Genomic DNA, 19,133 nt, shown 5'->3' with positions numbered 1-19,133 from the left:
AGCCTATTGCGCACAGTTTGAGTCGTGACACGACGTCCTGTGGCTGCACGAAAAGCATTATTCAACACGGTGCTGTCAGGGTTCCTCCGAGCCATAATCCTAGGTAGCGGTCATCCACTGCAGTAGTAGCCCATGGGCGGATTGAGCGAGGCACGTCATCGACGGTTCCTGTCTGTCTCTATCTCCTCCGTGTCCGAACAACATCACTTCGGTTCACTCCGAGACGCCTGGACACTTCCCTTGTTGAGCGCTCTTCCTGGCACAAAGTAACAATGCGTACGCGATCGAACCGCGGTAATGATCGTCTAGGCATGGTTGAACTACAGACAACACGAGCCGTGTACCTCCTTCTTGGTGGAATGACTGGAACTGATCGGCTGTCGGTCCCCCTCGGTCTAATAGGCGCTGCTCATGCATGAAGGTTTACATCTTTGGGAGGGTTTAGTAACATCTCTGAACAGTCAAAGGGACTGTGTTTATGATAAATATCCACAGTCGACGTCTATCTTCAGGAGTTCTGGGAACCGGAGTGATGCAAAACCTTTTTTGATGTGCCGATTTGTTATCTTTCGTAGTCTTTGCAGTTGTCATACTCTGCATTGGTTTCAGAATATGAGTCATGAGGTAAGACTACATTACCATTGCAAGTAAATGTGATGAATAGTGAGAGCAGGCGAGATAAAACATAGACGTCGCAGAAATGAAAACAACAAATAAACGGGTGCGAACAATGTTGCAACAAAGGAATGCAGTGCACCGAGGGAGGTGGCGCAGTGGTTAGCACACTGGACTCGTATTCGGGAGGACGACGGTTCAATCCCGTCTCCAGCCATCCTGATTTAGGTTTTCCGTGATTTCCCTAAATCGTTTCAGGCAAATGCCGGGATGGTTCCTTTGAAAGGGCACGGCCGATTTCCTTCCCAATCCTTCCCAAACCCGAGCTTGCGCTCCGTCTCTAATGACCTCGTTGTCGACGGGACGTTAAACACTAACCACCACCACCAACGGAATGCAAGAGTCAAGACTTCCAAAACGGGATGCAACTTCAGAAACTTTAAAAACATATGTTTTGACATGGTGCAGAGAAACTGTGTGATTGCGAAATTGTTGCGTTCAATCGTTGCAGCTTATGCGACAAACTATTATGTTTTCGTCGTTTCCTTGGGAGTGACCACATTCACATTCATACGAACTCCTACATCGGGCAAGGTGGCATATCTCACTCACTTACCAGTCGTACATATTAGGTCCGTCGATAAGAGATTGATATCATGTGACACACGCACTGTCACTAATGCCGTGTATGACACACCAGACGTGTTTTCTGGTGGAGAATTCGATTGACTTGCCGCCTTGTCATCCAAGGTTTGCGGTGCCCATTCGAAAGCCGCTTGCTTTCGTCTGATAATAGAGTAGTTCTACATGGATACTCTGCAAATCACATTTAAGTGCCTGGCAGAGGATTCATCGAATCGCCTTCACAACAATTCTCTATTACTCCAATCTCGTACAGCGCGCGGTAAGACACGAACACCATCTTACAGTGTGAGCTCTGATTTCCCTTATTTTATTATTATGTGCAGAATCAACTGCCATTATAGGTCCCTACCGTACATCTCGCTGTAGCAATGGACGTTACACCATGACACAGACACAAATTTGAATAAAGCGAACAGCAAAACTAAAAAAATAAAAATTGGCAGAGGGAGGTTTGAACACCGCTAAAAATTGGCGCGGGGGAGGTTTAAACACGGCTCGCCTGCTTCATATTCCTACGCTGTAACCACTTACCCATGACGCCATCTCTCTTCCGCTGCTGCTCTCTATTACACTTCTTGTTCTGGGATCGTTCACTGTTTCTGTTTTCCCCTTTTTTTTCATGGTCAAGTACACCTTCTTCCAATTTTCATACTTGATCAGAGTTTAATTTTTGAAGAGGTGTCCACTGTATCCTATTACCACTAAATCTGAGGGGGTCCGATGGAGAATTTCCCTGGTATGCAAACATTAAATCTTTTCAACTCTAATTTACAAGTTTTGCTGCAAACTTTATGGGATTGTGGGTTTTCAAATTAGAATAGGATTCACTCCTTCAAAAGCTCGACGTCACGAATCTTGATCGAATAAACATAATTTTCTAGTATTCTTTCGACTGAAGAATCCATGGATGTGATATCTGGAGATCGTTGAGGTCATTCATTACTACCCTGCCTGCCAAACAATTCATCGAAGTTTTTTGTTTAAGAAGCGCCTCAAAATGACTCCACAATATGCAGGTGTTGCATCTTGTTGCCATATCAACTTTTCCTGAACCAAATGACGATATTCAAAAAGTGGACTATTTTCCAGTTCTAGCCACCCTTTTTGAAGCATATCTAGGTACTTTTCTTAATTGTCAGTACCGTTAAAAAAATAAGGTCTGATTAGCCAACCTTGGAAAATTCATGCCCATACACCCACACCATGTGAGCTGAACTCTTGTCTCCATCACTGTAGAACCCCAACAGACACAGCTGTCTCTGTCCGCTCTGCCATGCATCTTAAAAGTCGCTCCAAAGAATGTCTTTGTTAAACTTGGGCTCGGCTTCTTTTCAGATCATGTACAACTCGCGGAATTCCATATACCTGTCCGGACCATCTTCTTTTAAGCCTTAAAGCAAAGTAGGCCCATATAGTCCCAATTTCATCCTTTTCTAACTCCTTCGTAGGCTTCCCTTGCTCAACATTAAAATTCTCTTCTGCAGTAACAGACTTCGGCCTACCTGAATGAGGAAACTCCGCTGCCGACACAGTCTCTTCAAATCTTAATTTCGATTTGCGAATACGACTTCCAGATAGAGGTGGTATGTTTGGGAAACGTCCCACAAACAAATCACAAACATCACTGTAAAGACAGCCATGTTTCCAAAACAAATACCTGTTGTTCCGTAATTAACTTTCTATTCATTGTTTCTCAGGTAACAACAAAAACATACCCTCAAACTGCTAGTGTAAACTGACATATGGGTACCATGCACAAGTTCACATTTAACTACCACTATCCTATGCGAATCAAAGTCTAAGAATGTGGGGGTTGGGCAGCTTTGAACGGAGTTTCCCCTTGCGGCGTCCAACGTAAACCTGTTTGACGATACAGAAGTGTCCTGGAGACAGGCATTTCGGGTAGAGTATGCTGTTGGCAGTAACAACACAGCATGCTCGTGCACCCCAAACCTGTTTGTGTTTCTTGAGCGTGCAGTGAGCGGCGAGAAGTGTCCTTCAAAGAAATTATCCTAGCCGTACAAGAAAGGCCAGAAATTTGGTAATCTAAACATTCTCAGTATAGAAATGGCAATGTAGAAATAGCAGTGGAGCTTAATATTGATGGTAAGTAAGAATTTTTACTGTGTCCCTCTGTTCTGACAAATCTAATTCACAAACATGTCGCTTACATTTCATTCCACTAGGGCTGAACTATTATTCATTCTACTGAGATCACTGTTTTTACAGTTTCTGTGCTATTTTCAATCATATTGTAAATGGGTCCCTATTTCCATCACATTCTCTTATGATTTTGTGTGAAAGACATGCTGTTTTGGTTATAAAACATACATGTTATACATTCGTCTGTAAAGGTTTTCATACACTACTGGCCATTAAAATTTGCTACACCACGAAGATGACGTGCTACAGACGCGAAATTTAACCTACAGGAAGAACATGCTGTGATATGCAAATGATTAGCTTTTCAGAGCATTCACACAAGGTTGGCGCCGGTGGCGACACCTACAACGTGGCCGGCCTCGGTGGCCGCGCGGCTCTAGGCGCTATAGTCCGGAACCGTGGGACTGCTACGGTCGCAGGTTCGAATCCTGCCTCGGGCATGGATGTGTGTGATGTCTTTAGGTTAGTTAGGTTTAAGTAGTTCTAAGTTCTAGGGGACTGATGACCAAGATGTTAAGTCCCATAGTGCTCAGAGCCATTTGAACCACTTTGAACCTACAACGTGCTGACATGAGGAAAGTTTCCAACTGATTTCTCATACACAAACAGCAGTTGACCGCCGTTGCCTGGTGAAACGTTGTTGTGATGCCTAGTGTATGGAGGAGAAATGTCGGATTGTAGCCTATCGCGATTGCGGTTTATCGTATTGCGACATTGCTGCTCACGTTGGTCGAGATCCAATGACTGTGAGCAGAATATGGAATCGGTGGGTACAGGAGGGTAATACGGAACGCCGTGCTGGATCCCAACGGCCTCGTATCACTAGTAGTGGAGGTGACAGGCATCTTATCCTCATGGCTCGACCCCTGAGTCAACAGCTGGGGACGTTTGCAAGACAACAACCATCTGCACGAACAGTTCGATGACGTTTACAGCATCATGGACTATCAGCTCGGAGACCGTGTCTGCAGTTATCCTTGACGCTGCATCTCAGACAGGAGCGCCTGCGATGGTGTACTCAACGACGAACCTGGATGCACGAATGGCAAAACGTCATTTTTGCGGATGAATCTAGATTCTTTTTACAGCATCATGATGGTCGCATCCGTGTTTGGCGGCATCGCGGTGAACGCTCATTGTAAGCGTGTATTCGTCATCGCCATACTGGCGTATCACCCGGTGTGATGGTATGGGGTGCCATTGGTTACACGTCTCGGTCATCTCTTGTTCGCATTGACGGCAGTTTGAACAGTGGACGTTACATTTCAGATGTGTTACGACCAATGGCAAAATGGTTCAAATGGCTCTGAGCACTATGGGACTTAACTTCTAAGGTCATCAGTCCCCTAGAACTTAGAACTACTTAAACCTAACTAACCTAAGGACATCACACACATCGATGCCCCAGGCAGGATTCGAACCTGCGACCGTAGCGGTGCGCGGCTTAAGACTGTAGCGCCTAGAACCACTCCGCCACCCTGGCCGGCGACCAGTGGCTCTACCATTCATTCGATCCCTGCGAAACCCTACATTTCAGCAGGATAATGCACGACCGCCTGTTGCAGGTACTGTAGGGCCTTTCTGGATACAGAAAATGTTCGACTGCTGCCATGGCCAGCACATTCTCCAGATCTCTCACCAATTGAAATGTCTGGTCAATGGTGGCCGAGCAACTGGCTCGTCACAATACGCCAGTCACTAATCTTGATGAACTGTGGTATCGTGTTGAAGTTGCATGGGCAGCTGTACCTGTACACGCCATCCAAGCTCTGTTTGACTAAATGCCCAGGCGTATCAAGGCCGTTGTTACGGCCAGGAGTGGTTGTTCGGGGTACTGATTTCTCAGGATCTATGCACCCAAATTGCGTGAAAATGTAATCACATGTCAGTTCTAGTATAATATATTTGTCCAATGAATACCCGTTTATCATCTGCATTTCTTCTTGGTGTAGCAGTTTTAATGGCCAGTAGTGTAGTATGTGCCATTTTGCACAAACATTCCAAATGCACATACAGTGCACTTTTGACTATGTGAAAGGTGTTGACTGAAATACCTTCTTTCGTCATTCAGAGTTCTTTCTGGGAATTAAATCATTAAGTTTGGCTTCAATGGTTATGCCGCATTTGCTGGAAGATCATTTATTTTGATACTTGACTTGCGGTTAGACGCATTATTTCTGGCGGTGGTATACTGAGATATCCACTTCCAGTTAATTTATTTAGCAGTAAGTGATCGAAAGTTCCTGCATCACTATGCCTCTTCAACTTTTTATTCACATTGACGATAGCTTGTGAAACAACAGAGAAGCAATTCTTGTAATCATAAAATGCTATTCCTGATTGGTCCAGACTAATGATTTCCCAGTGACTTCCTGCAAGTGCTCCCAATGCAATGGGTAAACTGCCTTAGCCTAGAATAATCATCTGCAATTTTCTTCATTTCGTCCCGAGAGGCAAGCGCCATGTGTGAGTTAACAAGTTCGGACCATATTGGTGCACACATGTCATTCACTATTGTTGCTTTTTTTTCACACGAACGCTACTCCTGTCGCAAGATTTCTGAAACAAGAGAGAACACAGCAATGTATATTTTCGTTTATTTTTAAATTTTTCTTTTCTTTCAGATGAGACACTGGAAGGATCTGAAAGATCAGTGCAGAAAAGAAGTTACGAAACGATCAGTATGTAGGTTTGGATCAGGGGCCCCTTCAACAATGCATCGTCACGACAGTACTTTCTTTTAATATACCATCGAGACAACGGGCAATATAAATGCAGAAATGGGTACACAGGACGCCGAAAGTTCCCTGTCAGACTTCACAGGAACATCTGAACACAAAGAGATTGGTGAGCTGTCTCAATGCACAACTCACCCATTAACTTCCACAAAAAGGAAACGATATACTAATGCTTCGAGTGAAAACATGCTGGCACTGTAAAAAAAAAATGGCTCTGAGCACTATGGGACTCAACTGCTGAGGTCATTAGTCCCCTAGAACTTAGAACTAGTTAAACCTAACTAACCTAAGGACATCACAAACATCCATGCCCGAGGCAGGATTCGAACCTGCGACCGGAGCTGTCTTGCGGTTCCAGACTGCAGCGCCTTTAACCGCACGGCCACTTCGGCCGGCCTGTAAAAACAGAAAAGAGAAAATATTAAGTGAAAATGAGAAATTATGTTTCTCATGAGCGTTTTGCCTTCTATGAAGTTGTCTACCATTCAGAAAGTAGTGAGTTTTCGGAGAAAAATCAATTAGCCGTTGAGTGAAGCTGTGACTGAGAATTCGACTGGTTATTCTTCTCTCTAGAACAATATCAATATCAAGCAAATGATTCTTTGTAATTTACACATCACACATTTCTCGAATCACCTCCATTGTGCTCGACTTTAAAGCAGTAGATATTAATGCAACTGTTGAAATTGTGTAATACTATTTTACTTTAAAATAAAATAAAAAAATGTTCTTGAGTTTAGTTTTGTTTACTTCAAGGTAACTAGAAATTTTCTTCTGTCGATATCGTGAAATAGAAATTGGTGCAGGGTCGCCTTACTCTCAGGCATGCATCAATCTTTATCAAAACATAATAAAATGTAGACACAGGCCTTCTCATGTATTCACGGAATTTGTCAGGATCTAATCGTAAACACTCATACAAAGTATTAAACTCTCGAAACAATTCTCTCTGTTTCACTGGAATACTTGATCTTTCTTTAAACTGAATAAATCGACTTTCGGAAAAGCATTTTCAGCCAGCATCAAATCGGTCAGCAATGCGTCCGACTCCATTGTTTGTTAAATCTCTGGAGAGCTCTATACACGCCGCTGAACTCCACTGGAACCTAGAGTTGCGACTCGCCTTCTGACGTCATCAAGAGTTCTGCCCGTTCCCCAGCGCGCTCCACGCGCACTGCGCCGTATCCTGTGGATTGTGACAATTGACTTACAGCTCATCCTATATAGCGTGGTTTTGTTCGTCCGAGAGTACTACAACAGTTCTGTCTTGTGAGACGGAATACAGATTTAGCAGTCCATTTTGTGTTTTCTTTTTCCACAGGTGAATGGTAGCAACTAATGAGATTTCACTGTGCACCAAGGGGATGGAATATCCTTACGGGAATAGGGAACGGATGACTGGCACTGTACCATCGAGTTAGACACACATCTTTCTGTAGCTCGGTTAGAGCTGAACGAAAACGCGACAGAAAAAGATTAAAGTCACTATTTCTGCACAGTTCTGTAAAGGTCCATACAAGTAAGGCCCCACGTCACGGCAGTCACCTCACAGAACATCAGAAGCTACCGCAATGCATTTCAAATGGCAGCATCCACACTGGCCGTTACGTCACGTCGGCACCGTCAGAGTTTCTTGGTTACAAAGTTTTGACGGATGACGTCATCATCCGTTGTTGATCACGTCATACCCAGACTCATATTCTCTGGAAACACAGTCATGTTCTCACCCCCCCCCCCCCCCCCACACACACACTTCCTTTCGTCTTGCTTTCGTTGGGTCATGTTTGGTAGCACTTGTTATTCTACGTGTGTTTTTTTCTTGTTTTACAGTGAAAACAGTTGAAAGCCAGGCAAGTTACGATCACGCGACTTCAATTGACGTGACATGACGGACAGTGGAAATACAGCCTGACGTGATGGTGGCGTGACGTGACGCTGCCGTAACGGCGAGTATGAATTGGCTTTAAGACTTGGTATCCACCCAAGCGCGCCCGTAGTTTGTAAGGGGGGGGGGGGGGGTACGACCTAGGTGTATTGACTATTTGTAATATTTTGGAAGACGAATGACGAACTGTAAAGTAGTCATAAAAAGTTATAGTTCCACCCCTGTTAAAAAATATGCGTAATACCGACTTTTAGATAATTTTCTCAAGGGAAAAGCGCCTGACTTCACAATATGTTTTCCTTTCACTGAGAGCTAGGGGTGGCGGGGCCACCACCTTGCTCCCCTCCCCCCCCCCCCCCCCCCCCACCCGACGGGTTTGCCCTGGGTATGTGCACTCTTGTATCCATTTAGATTAGACTGCAGATTAGCGCCGGAACCACGCCTCACCAAGCAATCAGCATAATTTTCCGTGAACGGAGTAATAGCTAAGTAATATAAGGACTGCTAAGGCTGCAGTATTTTTTCGTCACTGTCGACAATGTTAAATCTGCGTTTTAGTGGAGTCGCAGACAATGACTGCTAGAAATTCTAGAGAATTCTGTGATGAATAAAAAGACTTTACCCAAATTCCAGGCGGCGCCAAGTGTCCGCTCTATTTGTATGACAAAGAGTAAGTTAGAAATGAATCCACCAAGTTTCCTACATTTCTATGTCTTACTACTACTATTAGTATTACCAGTTGTAATTACAAGTTCTGCGTCACTGATGTGTTACGACTTGGCGGACTACATAAGAATTGCTTAATGTACGATAATAATACACTAAAATGAACAATATAATAACATTAAAAGCACACTATAAGTGCAGTTACTAGTCTCATAGCATTGGGTTGCCAAAATAAATTTAGTTCGCCTCGGAATGGAATAATTTAAACCTCTTGCAAAATTAAAGAGGAATAATGCTCTTATTACTGTCTTTCGAAGAGCTGTGAAAGGTAGAATTAGTTTCTATTTGATTTCAGATGGAAACTGTAAATATTAAACGGATTTTAGTTATTTTAGCATTATGTGTTTCTTATATTACTATCATTTCTGTTTCAGCGCAAGAGAGCAGACTGCAATATTCGACTATCGAGAGAATATCGAACAGCTTATCGAGAATCGTAACTATAAACTCTATGCAGCGTTAGCAATCGTTTAGTGTAGCGCAAGCGATCTGCGGAGAGTGGTGTGCTAGCTGTGAGTATGGAAGTGCGTATCTTTGTGCACGTATTAGAGCGCAGTCCAGCTTTAATTGGCGAAAAAACCACTCTGTTGTCAACGTAAGTGCAAGCTACGATTCTTTTTGTGTGTTTAAATGGAAGTTTGTTGTTTTTATAATTGTAAAGTGTCTTTTTTTCCATTTGTGTTAATTTTGATTTAGAGTTGGATTATTTCAGTGGCACTTCATTTCTAATAGCCGAGCCTTTCAATTATCTAGGGGAAAAAAAATTATTGTTTATTTTCATATTATTGCTGTAAATACATTGAAGTATACTTTCAGTGTGTTAATTTATGATAACAAGTATACTTTACATTAACATTCGTAATTACGAATTTGAGCTGCAATCATAAATTATGCCTTTGCTTATCTTTGTTTTTTTGCTAAGGCCGCCAACTGTAATGTTGGCAATACCTGTTGTTTTGAAGTGTTCGCCAAAGATCTTTGCTGTTCATGATGCAATGGCGAGTATGAAAGCATTTGTAAATGTTTTGAATGTTAGTGCTCACTAAAGTTAATACCTTAATAAGAAACTAGGTACCGGTAGGAAAAATGATGGCTAGTGCTGCAGCGAGAACTGGAGAAAGCAGCAGTACTAGCTCGGTTATGAATATTAAAGAGAAAGAAAAATACATTGAAGAATTTGATTTTCCATACTGTGATGAGGCAACGAAATACGAAAAGGTCGCCAAAATAGGCCAGGGAACATTCGGGTATGTTTTGTGCTGTGAATCTAGACCTAGTTCAAGATTTTCGTACTTATCAACAATCCAGTAAGATAGGCCTTGCATGCACCTTTTTTGGTTAAATACTTTCGCACACGTTATTAAACGTTGATTTGTTTGTTTCCCAGGGAAGTGTTTAAGGCACGTGATAAGAAAAACTCGAAGAAGTTTGTCGCGATGAAGAAAGTTTTGATGGACAACGAAAAAGAGGGAGTATGTTTAATCCGATTTCATAACAATACATTTTTGCACACTTGTGTGATTACTGCATATTTCTAACGAAATTTTTGTTTCAGTTTCCAATTACGGCATTGAGGGAAATAAGAATATTGCAACTTCTCAAACATGAAAACGTCGTGAATCTGATAGAAATTTGCCGGACCAAAGGTAGTGTTTCGCAAAGGCGAATAATTTTAACCTATGGAGATTGCAGAATTGTTCTATGGGTAGTGTTGTTTTACATGTAGCGCCGGATAGTTTATTTCATTGACCCCTGGTAAAAATGCCAACAATGCAATGTGTTCAGAATGCGGGAGTATTCTCAGAGTGCTGGGGAGTATTGAAAAACAAGAAAAAATTGTGTTCGTTGATATTTTATTTATTAAATGTAGTGAAAGTGTATTTTGCAACGGGAAAAAAATCGTGAAAACAGTGCTTGCTTTTAATTTGCCTTACAGCAGGGGTTTCATTTTCCATGGAAATTTATGACCTAGACATGAAAACTGTAGCGGAGCGAGTACACCATCAACCCGGTTATTATGATGGTGAAAGGTAGTACAGCAGTGTAAAAGGAACATTGTGACACCTTGTTAAATTGGTAGTTTGCTTATGTTTGTAGTGCATATATTTGTATCTTGCTATCCTACATGGAAAAACTGATCAAAATGCTAAGGTTGCTTGAAACAGTGCAGTGCTTTTCTAAGCGTGGTTCTGTTGGAGATGGTGTGCTGTTACTGTTCTCTCCTCTGACCTTTGAATCTACTTACCAGCAAGTTATATGACGACTACATTTTAACTTGGACTCTGGACCTCAGTTCTGCTTGGCACATTTCAGATTCACAAATAATTGTTAGGAGTGAGAAATGTCAGAAAAACGAAGTGATTAGTGACTGAACTGGGGCTTTTGAATGTTTAATCTGACACTTACTGAGCAATTTAGAAATATTGTGGTTTCTGACAGTTGTAGCTCATTTATTGTAGTAGCTGTAGGATGTGATTCATATTATATGAAAGTACTTGTATGGAGTATTACCAATAGTGCCATGTTGTATAATATGTTTGAGCTACTGAGAACCATAAGAGCTCAAAGCACAGAACACAGTGTCCATATGATGTGAATATCTGCGAAACTGGTGAAAAAGCTTTCCCTGTATGCCCGTGTATACGATGTGGGCCTACATAAAACACAGATAAAGCTGGTTCACAATAAGATGAACATATGTGAGGAGCATGCATAAATGCTACAATCTCAAAATTGATGGTGCTATGCTTTAGTTCCTTAAGGTTCTCAGTTACATTAAGTGAAGTTTTTGAACATTTTCAAGAGGAGCTTTGTCTCTTTTTCATGTTGTTGAAACTTTAACACTTTCATACCTGGTGGTCACAATTGTGTACATAAAGTTTGTTCACTAGTATTTCGCTGACAAGAAATGTCAGGTGCATCCAAACCCACAGTGCACATTCGTATGTTTCTTTTAGCCATGCTCCAGCAGCTGCTGCTCTCTTGTGAGCAGTCTGTGAACCACATAGTAAAATATACCCTCTGGTGTTGTCTCTCTGTAGGAAGCCATTACTCGTTGACTTTATTGCTATAACAGACACGTTCTGGGTTTTGTTTATGAATGTTTCGTGTGGTTTCCTTCTTTTGGAAACATTAGACATTCTTTCAGTGGAATTTTCACCAGGTTCATTCAGTTCATATTTGTGTTATGTATCAGGTAATTTTAATGTACACATTTGTGTACAACAGGTCCTTAATGGTGTAAAATAGGAACAATAGCCTAAAATGTGTCTCAGCTGTATTTGCATGGCTATGGTAGCTATGTGTAGTAATTTTTCTATTAATTTCAGTATCAGCAGCAAGGAAGAGAATAACTAACCTGTACACATAATTTTATTTTATATTGCTGGTTTTTGACTTACAAATGTAGATAAGGCATATCTTTCTGTGGAGAAAGATTGGTACTAGATTATGGATATAATTGAAAATGGTGACATTTCTGACATTAGTTTGAATGGAGATGAGGATGACAGTGAACCAACTATTGAAAGGCAAGCTCCACAAATAGTGAAACGTGTTGGAGCAGATAAAGTGGGCGTGAATGATCTGTGGAGAGAGACAGACACCATATCTGAAGATGAGGATGATGGAGAGGTGGTGGATGCTGAAATGAACTTTTTATGCAATGAAAACAACCCATAATTGAATAACCTATGTGACAACATAATGGTGGCACCTAAAGAATCCATAAAATGGAAACACAAGCCTCTAAGTACCATTGCAAAAACATGCAAAGCTCCAAATTTTGAAAAATATGTCTCGTGTTTTCCAATACAATACTTTGAAATATACATACCAGATGATTTGTTCACTAGCATCGCAGCACATACTAATATTTATGCATTACAAGAAGGCAAATACTCATTCAAGCAGACAACTCCTCAAGAACTAGCAGTGCTATATGGTTTGCATATGCTGACTGGAACCTTGAAATTTCTCAGATTACGAATGTATTGGGATAAAAGTCTGAAGGTAAATGTGTTTTGGGAAAACATGTCACGAATCAGATTTTTAGAATTATGAACAAATTTACACTTGGTGAACAATCTGGAGAAGCCACCTGAAAATAAAGATAAATTTTACAAAGTTAGGCCAATTTACTCAGCCATTCGAAAACGCTGCAGTGAACTTCCTATTGAAGAAAATGTTTGTGTCAATGAAGGAAATATTTCTTTCACTGGAAAGTTTTCTGCAAAGCAGTATGTCAAGGGGAAACCAAGTCCATGGAGAATCAAAGTCTTAATGTTGTGTGGAAAGAGTGGAATAGTGCATGATTTATATCAAGGTGCTGCAACTGAACTAAATACTGCATACCGTAAAAAATCTGGATTAGGTACTGCTGCTGTTTTAGGATTTTCTGTTCCACTCTCAAAAGGTAAAGGTTATAAATTATACTTTGACAGCTTCTTTTCATCTTATCTGTTTCAAGTTTTGAAATCTCAAGGCATCAATGCAGCAGGTACTGTCAATCAAAACAGATTTGGAAAGAACTTGCCTTGTTCAGATGATAAAAAAATAATGAAACAAACCAGAGGTTTTTGTGAATAAATCATTAGTGCTGAGTACATTACCATGTGTTAGTGGTTAGACAATAGGCCAGTTGTATTGTGTTCAAACTTCGTTGGTGAAAGCTCTGTGGATGAAATTGAATACTGGGACAAAAAACACCATAAATATGTGAAAGTAGAAAGTCCTGAAATAGTGAAAAGATATAATCTTGCAATGGGTGGTGTTGATCTATTTGATCAATTGATAAGCTACCACAGAGTTTTCATCAGATCTCAAAAATGGCCTTTGCGTATGATTTTACATGCTGTAGACTTTGCCATTGTGCAAAGTTGTTTGGAATACAGACGGGATGCAGACAACCTGTCTATCCCAAAGAAGAAGCAAATGGACCTTCTTTCCTTTCGTATCAGGGTAGCAGATGGATTGATACTGTGCCAGAAGAAAGTGACTGAAAAGAAGAGGGGGCATCCGTCTGATGAAGGACTAGCTTCAGACATGAGTCATACCATGAAAAAGAGGAGAATTACGACCAGCTACAGAGATACAGTTTGATTCCATTGACCATTTGCCTTTGCATGAGGTAGGAGCTCCAAGTCGCTGCAAATTTCCAAAATGTACAGGGCGTTCTAGAATTCAGTGCAGAAAATGTAAAGTACATTTGTGTCTTCAAAAGGACAGACATTGTTTTTGCAGTTTCATACGAAACCTTAAAATCAGTGTGTTGACCATTGTTGTTTAAGTAAGAACTGTAATTTGGAATTATTTTTATTGTTTGTTCTGTTTTAAAGTGAAATAGAGTGGCATGCTTGATCCATAGTGTTAACCTCCTTAATGTATGACATGGAGCTCAAGACCTGATGAACACAATTGTGTACATTAAGCACCTAGAAAACTAGAGATCATATGAAATTTTTTCTTGCAAAAATGTTGTCAGGAGATTAACCTGAATGTACAAATGATGTCAGATGATAGCATCTGCAGATGTTAAGTTACAAAGGTTTAGTTCACTTACACAATGTCTGGATCATGAACTAACACAAAAGAAACAAACAAAAAGGTTATATTTATGTGAGGTGTGTATGGCTCTCACTGCAGAATGTGTGCCTTAGGCTTCCTATGCGTATCCAGAGAGATGCTGCAGAAAATTGCTTTTGGCCATTCAGCTTGACATTGCCACTAGATCTGTGTTGTATAAAGACCTTACAGTTAAGGAGTTTGCGATGAAATGGGGGGGGGGGGGGGAACAAGGAAGACCATAAAAATTGTTCAGTATGAGAATGTTTTATATTTTGTGGTAATGTATATATGCCCAGAATGTGCTAAACACCACAAGAAATTTTGTTCCATCCATTAACTGGTAGTACTTCTTGGGCAATGATATGTCTGTATTGTTGAGATTTAAGATGAATTACTTAACTCTAAAGGTCTTTCAGTGTGTTGGTTTATTTAACCTGGGAAACAATTGTCAGGATAGGAAACTAATATAAATAGCAATTTGTGAGGGAAAATTGAATAGGCCATCAGATATGTCCACTTTCTGGTAGAGGTTTCAATTGTACAGCAGTGAAGCAAAAGTACCAACAGCGTTACGACGATATGATGGCCAAAGAAACTGACCACCGAGGACTGAAATGTTACAGTGTAATAATACAATAATGGAGACTGCTGAGGGGTATGGAAACATTGATCTGAAGAGAGATTACCATTCAGTATACGGAGGAAAAAAATTCGTACGACTTGGATTATCAGGTGTGGGAGAAACAGCAAGCTGTATTACTTATAAATTTTAATGGTTTTCATGGCAGTATACTGTAATTAAAACTATGTGATAATGGTTTCACTTTACTGGCAATGAACCTTGGACCACTACAGTTGCTACCCAGGTACAAAGTTAACCACATAACCAATTGTAACTAATATATAGCTTAAATTCTTCACAAAAAGGTGGGGTTTTATGCTGGAATTTTTCCATTAAATTTAAATCCCGTACTGGAGAAAGGGGGGGTTTCAGTCTTCGTCCTGTTAAAAACTGAATGCTGTGCAGTTAATAAATGTGCCTATTATTTAGTGTCATTACAATACATGTAACTGTGTAGCACATACAGAAATTAGCAAATGTTTACCTGCTTACTGAAAAATATATATTTGGCATTGTGTTCTCTTAACTTATGACATGAAAACACTTTTAAGTTGCTGGTTTTTTCCTCCCCATGTGCAGCGTCCCAGCACAACCGTTACCGGTCCACATTTTATCTGGTGTTCGACTTCTGTGAACATGATTTAGCTGGCTTGCTGTCTAATGTTAATGTGAAATTTAGCTTGGGAGAGATTAAAAAAGTAATGCAGCAACTGCTAAATGGCTTGTATTATATCCACAGCAACAAGGTATGTTCTTATTTCACAAAGAAACAAACAAACAAGTAATAGTGGGATGTTACAAATATGAATGTTTATCTTGAAATTAAGTTTGCAGCCAAACTCTACATACATTAACTAAATTTTATTCATACTTTCAGATACTACATAGAGATATGAAGGCTGCTAATGTCCTTATTACAAAAAATGGCATCTTAAAGTTAGCTGACTTTGGTCTGGCAAGAGCTTTTAGTGCAAATAAAAATGGTCAAGGGAACAGGTAATTCTAATTTAAGTTCCCTTTAAAGTTTTTGCTTGTTCTTTGGCCTCTCATTGTATCATGGACAAAAGACAGGTGAGAGTAAGTTAAAAATTTATGATTAGTTTATAGTGACAGTAATATCTGAAACATATACTCTTGCGACAGGCTGTCTTACTTTCATCTCTTTCAAATCTTGGATTATACATTTTGCACCCGAAATGCATACATAGACTCAATCTTCATAAACAGAACAGTCTATAACTTAGATGTGGAATGGTTTTAATGATATTTTTAACAGCACCAAATTTACTAATTAAACAGTCCAAGTAAAACAATCATTATGCATGAATCTTTAGTGGGTGTCTGTATAAATTATATGAAATGCCTGCTACCTTACCTGTGGTAATAAGCACACAACTTTTTGAATTATTTTATTGTGAGGCTCTTATCTCTGTTTTTAACACATTTACTTCATTGACCATCGACCATTTCTTTAATAACCACAACCGTTTTCCACCTTAATGTTGCCTATGTTAGGTTCAAACAAGTGAAGGCTACTGTAACCATTGTGATGTCAGTTAGACTCTGTACTAGTTATTGAGATTTTTGACCTTTCTATCAGAATTTTTATTTGCCTCTAGCAGTCCCATGGAATTAGTAAAAGTTCCATGACATTGGGACTGAACAATTTCTCTGTAAGAATGAAAGTGGATACCGCAAGTGCATGTCGTGTGAAACATATCTTGATCTTTCCATTCATGATACCCAGAAATTTGTCTCTGTTAGTACACAGTCATGCTGTGATGCTTGTTTTCAGTGCATTTTCACAATATCGCCTGATAAACTATAGGTTTATGGGATGTCAAACCAGATATGGATTGGATTCAAGACTTATTGTGGAGGGACAGTCATTAGTCATAAATATAATCTGTTAGATAACATTGTCATTTCTTGTTGTCTTTTCATGGATAATAAATTTGAATACGAGGCATCAAACATCGATAATGTAGGAAAAATTGCTTCTTACCGTAAAGAAGATGCGTCAAGTTGCAGACAGGCACAATTAAAACACTTGTGTATATAGCGAGCGAGCGCGCGCGCGCGCGCGCGCTCGCTCGCTCGCTCGCACACACACACACACACACACACACACACACACACACACACACACACACACACACACACACACACACACACACACTCTCTCTCTCTCACTGTGTGTGTGTGTGTGTGTGTGTGTGTGTGATACCAGTAGACTTCTCTTGGCCATAATTGTCATCTTTGCCTGTGCTAGTATGTTTTTTTATGTCCTCTTGATCATGTTGAGTACGACAGATGACACTAATATTAATCCCCCAGGGGGATCCACAACTCTTTTTGTGCATACATGTGTGGCAAGCACGGGACTCCGAGCTTGCAAAAAAGAGCCTACTCGCGAAGATTTTTTACGTACCCCGACTTCACAACCCTCAATTCCTCCCTCATCTCATCGTCCTGTTTCCAAGAAGGCTCATAAGAAACGAAATTCCTCTCCTCCGCCACGGCATGTCTCATCTACAGTGCCACTTGGTGGTGATCGCCCTCGGCCGTCTTCTGTGTCGCCAAGGACCACTATTGGCGGCCGATTGTTGGTGGCATCAGCTGCCCCTGAACAACCCATGGATCAGGATCTTTCTGCCTTTGGCTGAATGCCGTTCCACGCTGTCTGCTGCCGGCTCTCAACAGTCGTTGAGTTGAGAGCAACTGTGGTAATATTCTTCCCTTTTTTGTCCACCCTATGTCAATTATCCATTGGAATATCCGCGGCATTAGAGCCAATCGGGATGAATTATTGATCCTCTTATGATGCTACTCGCCGGTCATCTTCTGTCTTCAGGAAACAAAGCTCCGTCCCCACAATTGCTTTGTTTTCCCTCATTTTCAGTCAGTCCGGTTTGATTTCCCCTCTATTGATGGCACTCCAGCACATGGGGGACTTAAGATTCTTCTCCATGATACTGTCCATTACCCAATCCCCTTAAACAGTTCGTTCCAAACTGTTGCTGTCCGTCTTTCCCTTTCTGGATACACCTTCTCTCTTTGTACCGTATACGTTCCATCATCCACACTGATGGCACGAGCAGATCTCCTTGGTCAGCTCCCGCCCCCTATTTGCTTGTAGGGGACTTCAGTGCCCACCACCCGCTTTAGGGATCTCCGCGTCCTTGTCCGCGAGGCTCCCTATGTATTGATTCATGTCCTCCATCAATCAGATCTTGTTTGCCTCAACACTGGGGAACCTACATTTTTGTCTGCCTCCATGATGAATTTCTCTCATTTGGACCTTTTGGTTGGTACTGTTCAGCTATCTCGGCACTTTGAATGGTTCACTCTTGCTGATACACACTCGAGTGACCATTTTCCATGTGTCCTTAGATTGCAGTCACAACTGCCGTCTATGTGCCTGAGACACTGGAAGTTTGCCCAAGCCGATTGGACACTTTTTACATCTCTAGCGACATTCGATGATCGTCACTTTCCTAGCGTCGACGATCAGGTCACTCCTGTTATGGAAGTTATTCCTACAGCTGCGGAGCGTTCAATACCTTGCACCTCCGATTTGCCCAGGCGCCCCCCAGTTCCTTGGTGGAAAGAGGCGTGCTGTGACGCAATACATGAGCGGCGACATGCGTTTTCCGCCACCATCCTACTTTGGCCAACTGTCTCCGCTATAAGCAGTTATGTGCGCGATGCCGTTGCGTCATCCACGATAGCAAGAAGGCGAGCTGGGACTTCTTTACTAGATCTTTCAACACCTTCACTCCATTCTCAGAAGTTTGGAGTCTAATGCGACTGTTATCTGGCGTGCCTAGTTTCTCCCTGATCTCTGGGTTCACTGTCGCGCATGATACCTTAGTGGACCCCGTCGCAATTTCTAACTCATTGGGTCAACAATTTGCTGAGATTTCGAGCTATTCAAATTACCCACCAGCCTTTCTCCCTAAGAAACGTGCAGCAGAAGTGCAACCTCTTGCTTTGTCCTCTCAAAATAGCGAGAGCTATAATACTGTTTTCTCCATGCGGGAACTCCAACACGTACTCTCTTCTTCTCGCTCTTCCGCCTGATGGTATCCACATCCAGTTGTTGCTGCATTTACCATAACATAGTCTGCGTTATCCTTCTTCGCCTTTATAATCGTATTTGGACCGACAGTAC

At 41.2% G+C, this 19,133-nt stretch overlaps 1 protein-coding gene across 2 annotated transcripts in view; it reads left to right on the top strand.

Moving 5' to 3' along the window:
* Positions 1-9,236: 9,236 nt before the first annotated feature.
* The window catches only part of LOC124795508 (cyclin-dependent kinase 9), a 49,786-nt gene continuing 39,889 nt past the window's right edge, over positions 9,237-19,133 (top strand). The window contains exons 1-5 of one of the 2 annotated variants that reach the window (XM_047259571.1): positions 9,237-9,367; positions 10,160-10,244; positions 10,328-10,418; positions 15,539-15,705; positions 15,837-15,955. In XM_047259571.1, the coding sequence (XP_047115527.1) occupies positions 9,291-9,367; positions 10,160-10,244; positions 10,328-10,418; positions 15,539-15,705; positions 15,837-15,955 (539 nt within the window). In that variant the 5' untranslated portion in view covers positions 9,237-9,290. Of the gene's footprint in view, positions 9,368-9,744; positions 10,020-10,159; positions 10,245-10,327; positions 10,419-15,538; positions 15,706-15,836; positions 15,956-19,133 lie in introns of those variants that run through there. The other variant, XM_047259570.1, reaches the window with a different exon arrangement.

The sequence above is a fragment of the Schistocerca piceifrons genome, chromosome 4 (genome assembly GCF_021461385.2).
Source record: "Schistocerca piceifrons isolate TAMUIC-IGC-003096 chromosome 4, iqSchPice1.1, whole genome shotgun sequence".
Taxonomy (NCBI): Eukaryota; Metazoa; Arthropoda; class Insecta; order Orthoptera; family Acrididae; genus Schistocerca; species Schistocerca piceifrons.
Note: the sequence above shows the minus strand (reverse complement) of the source record. Positions and strands in the feature narration are given on the sequence as shown.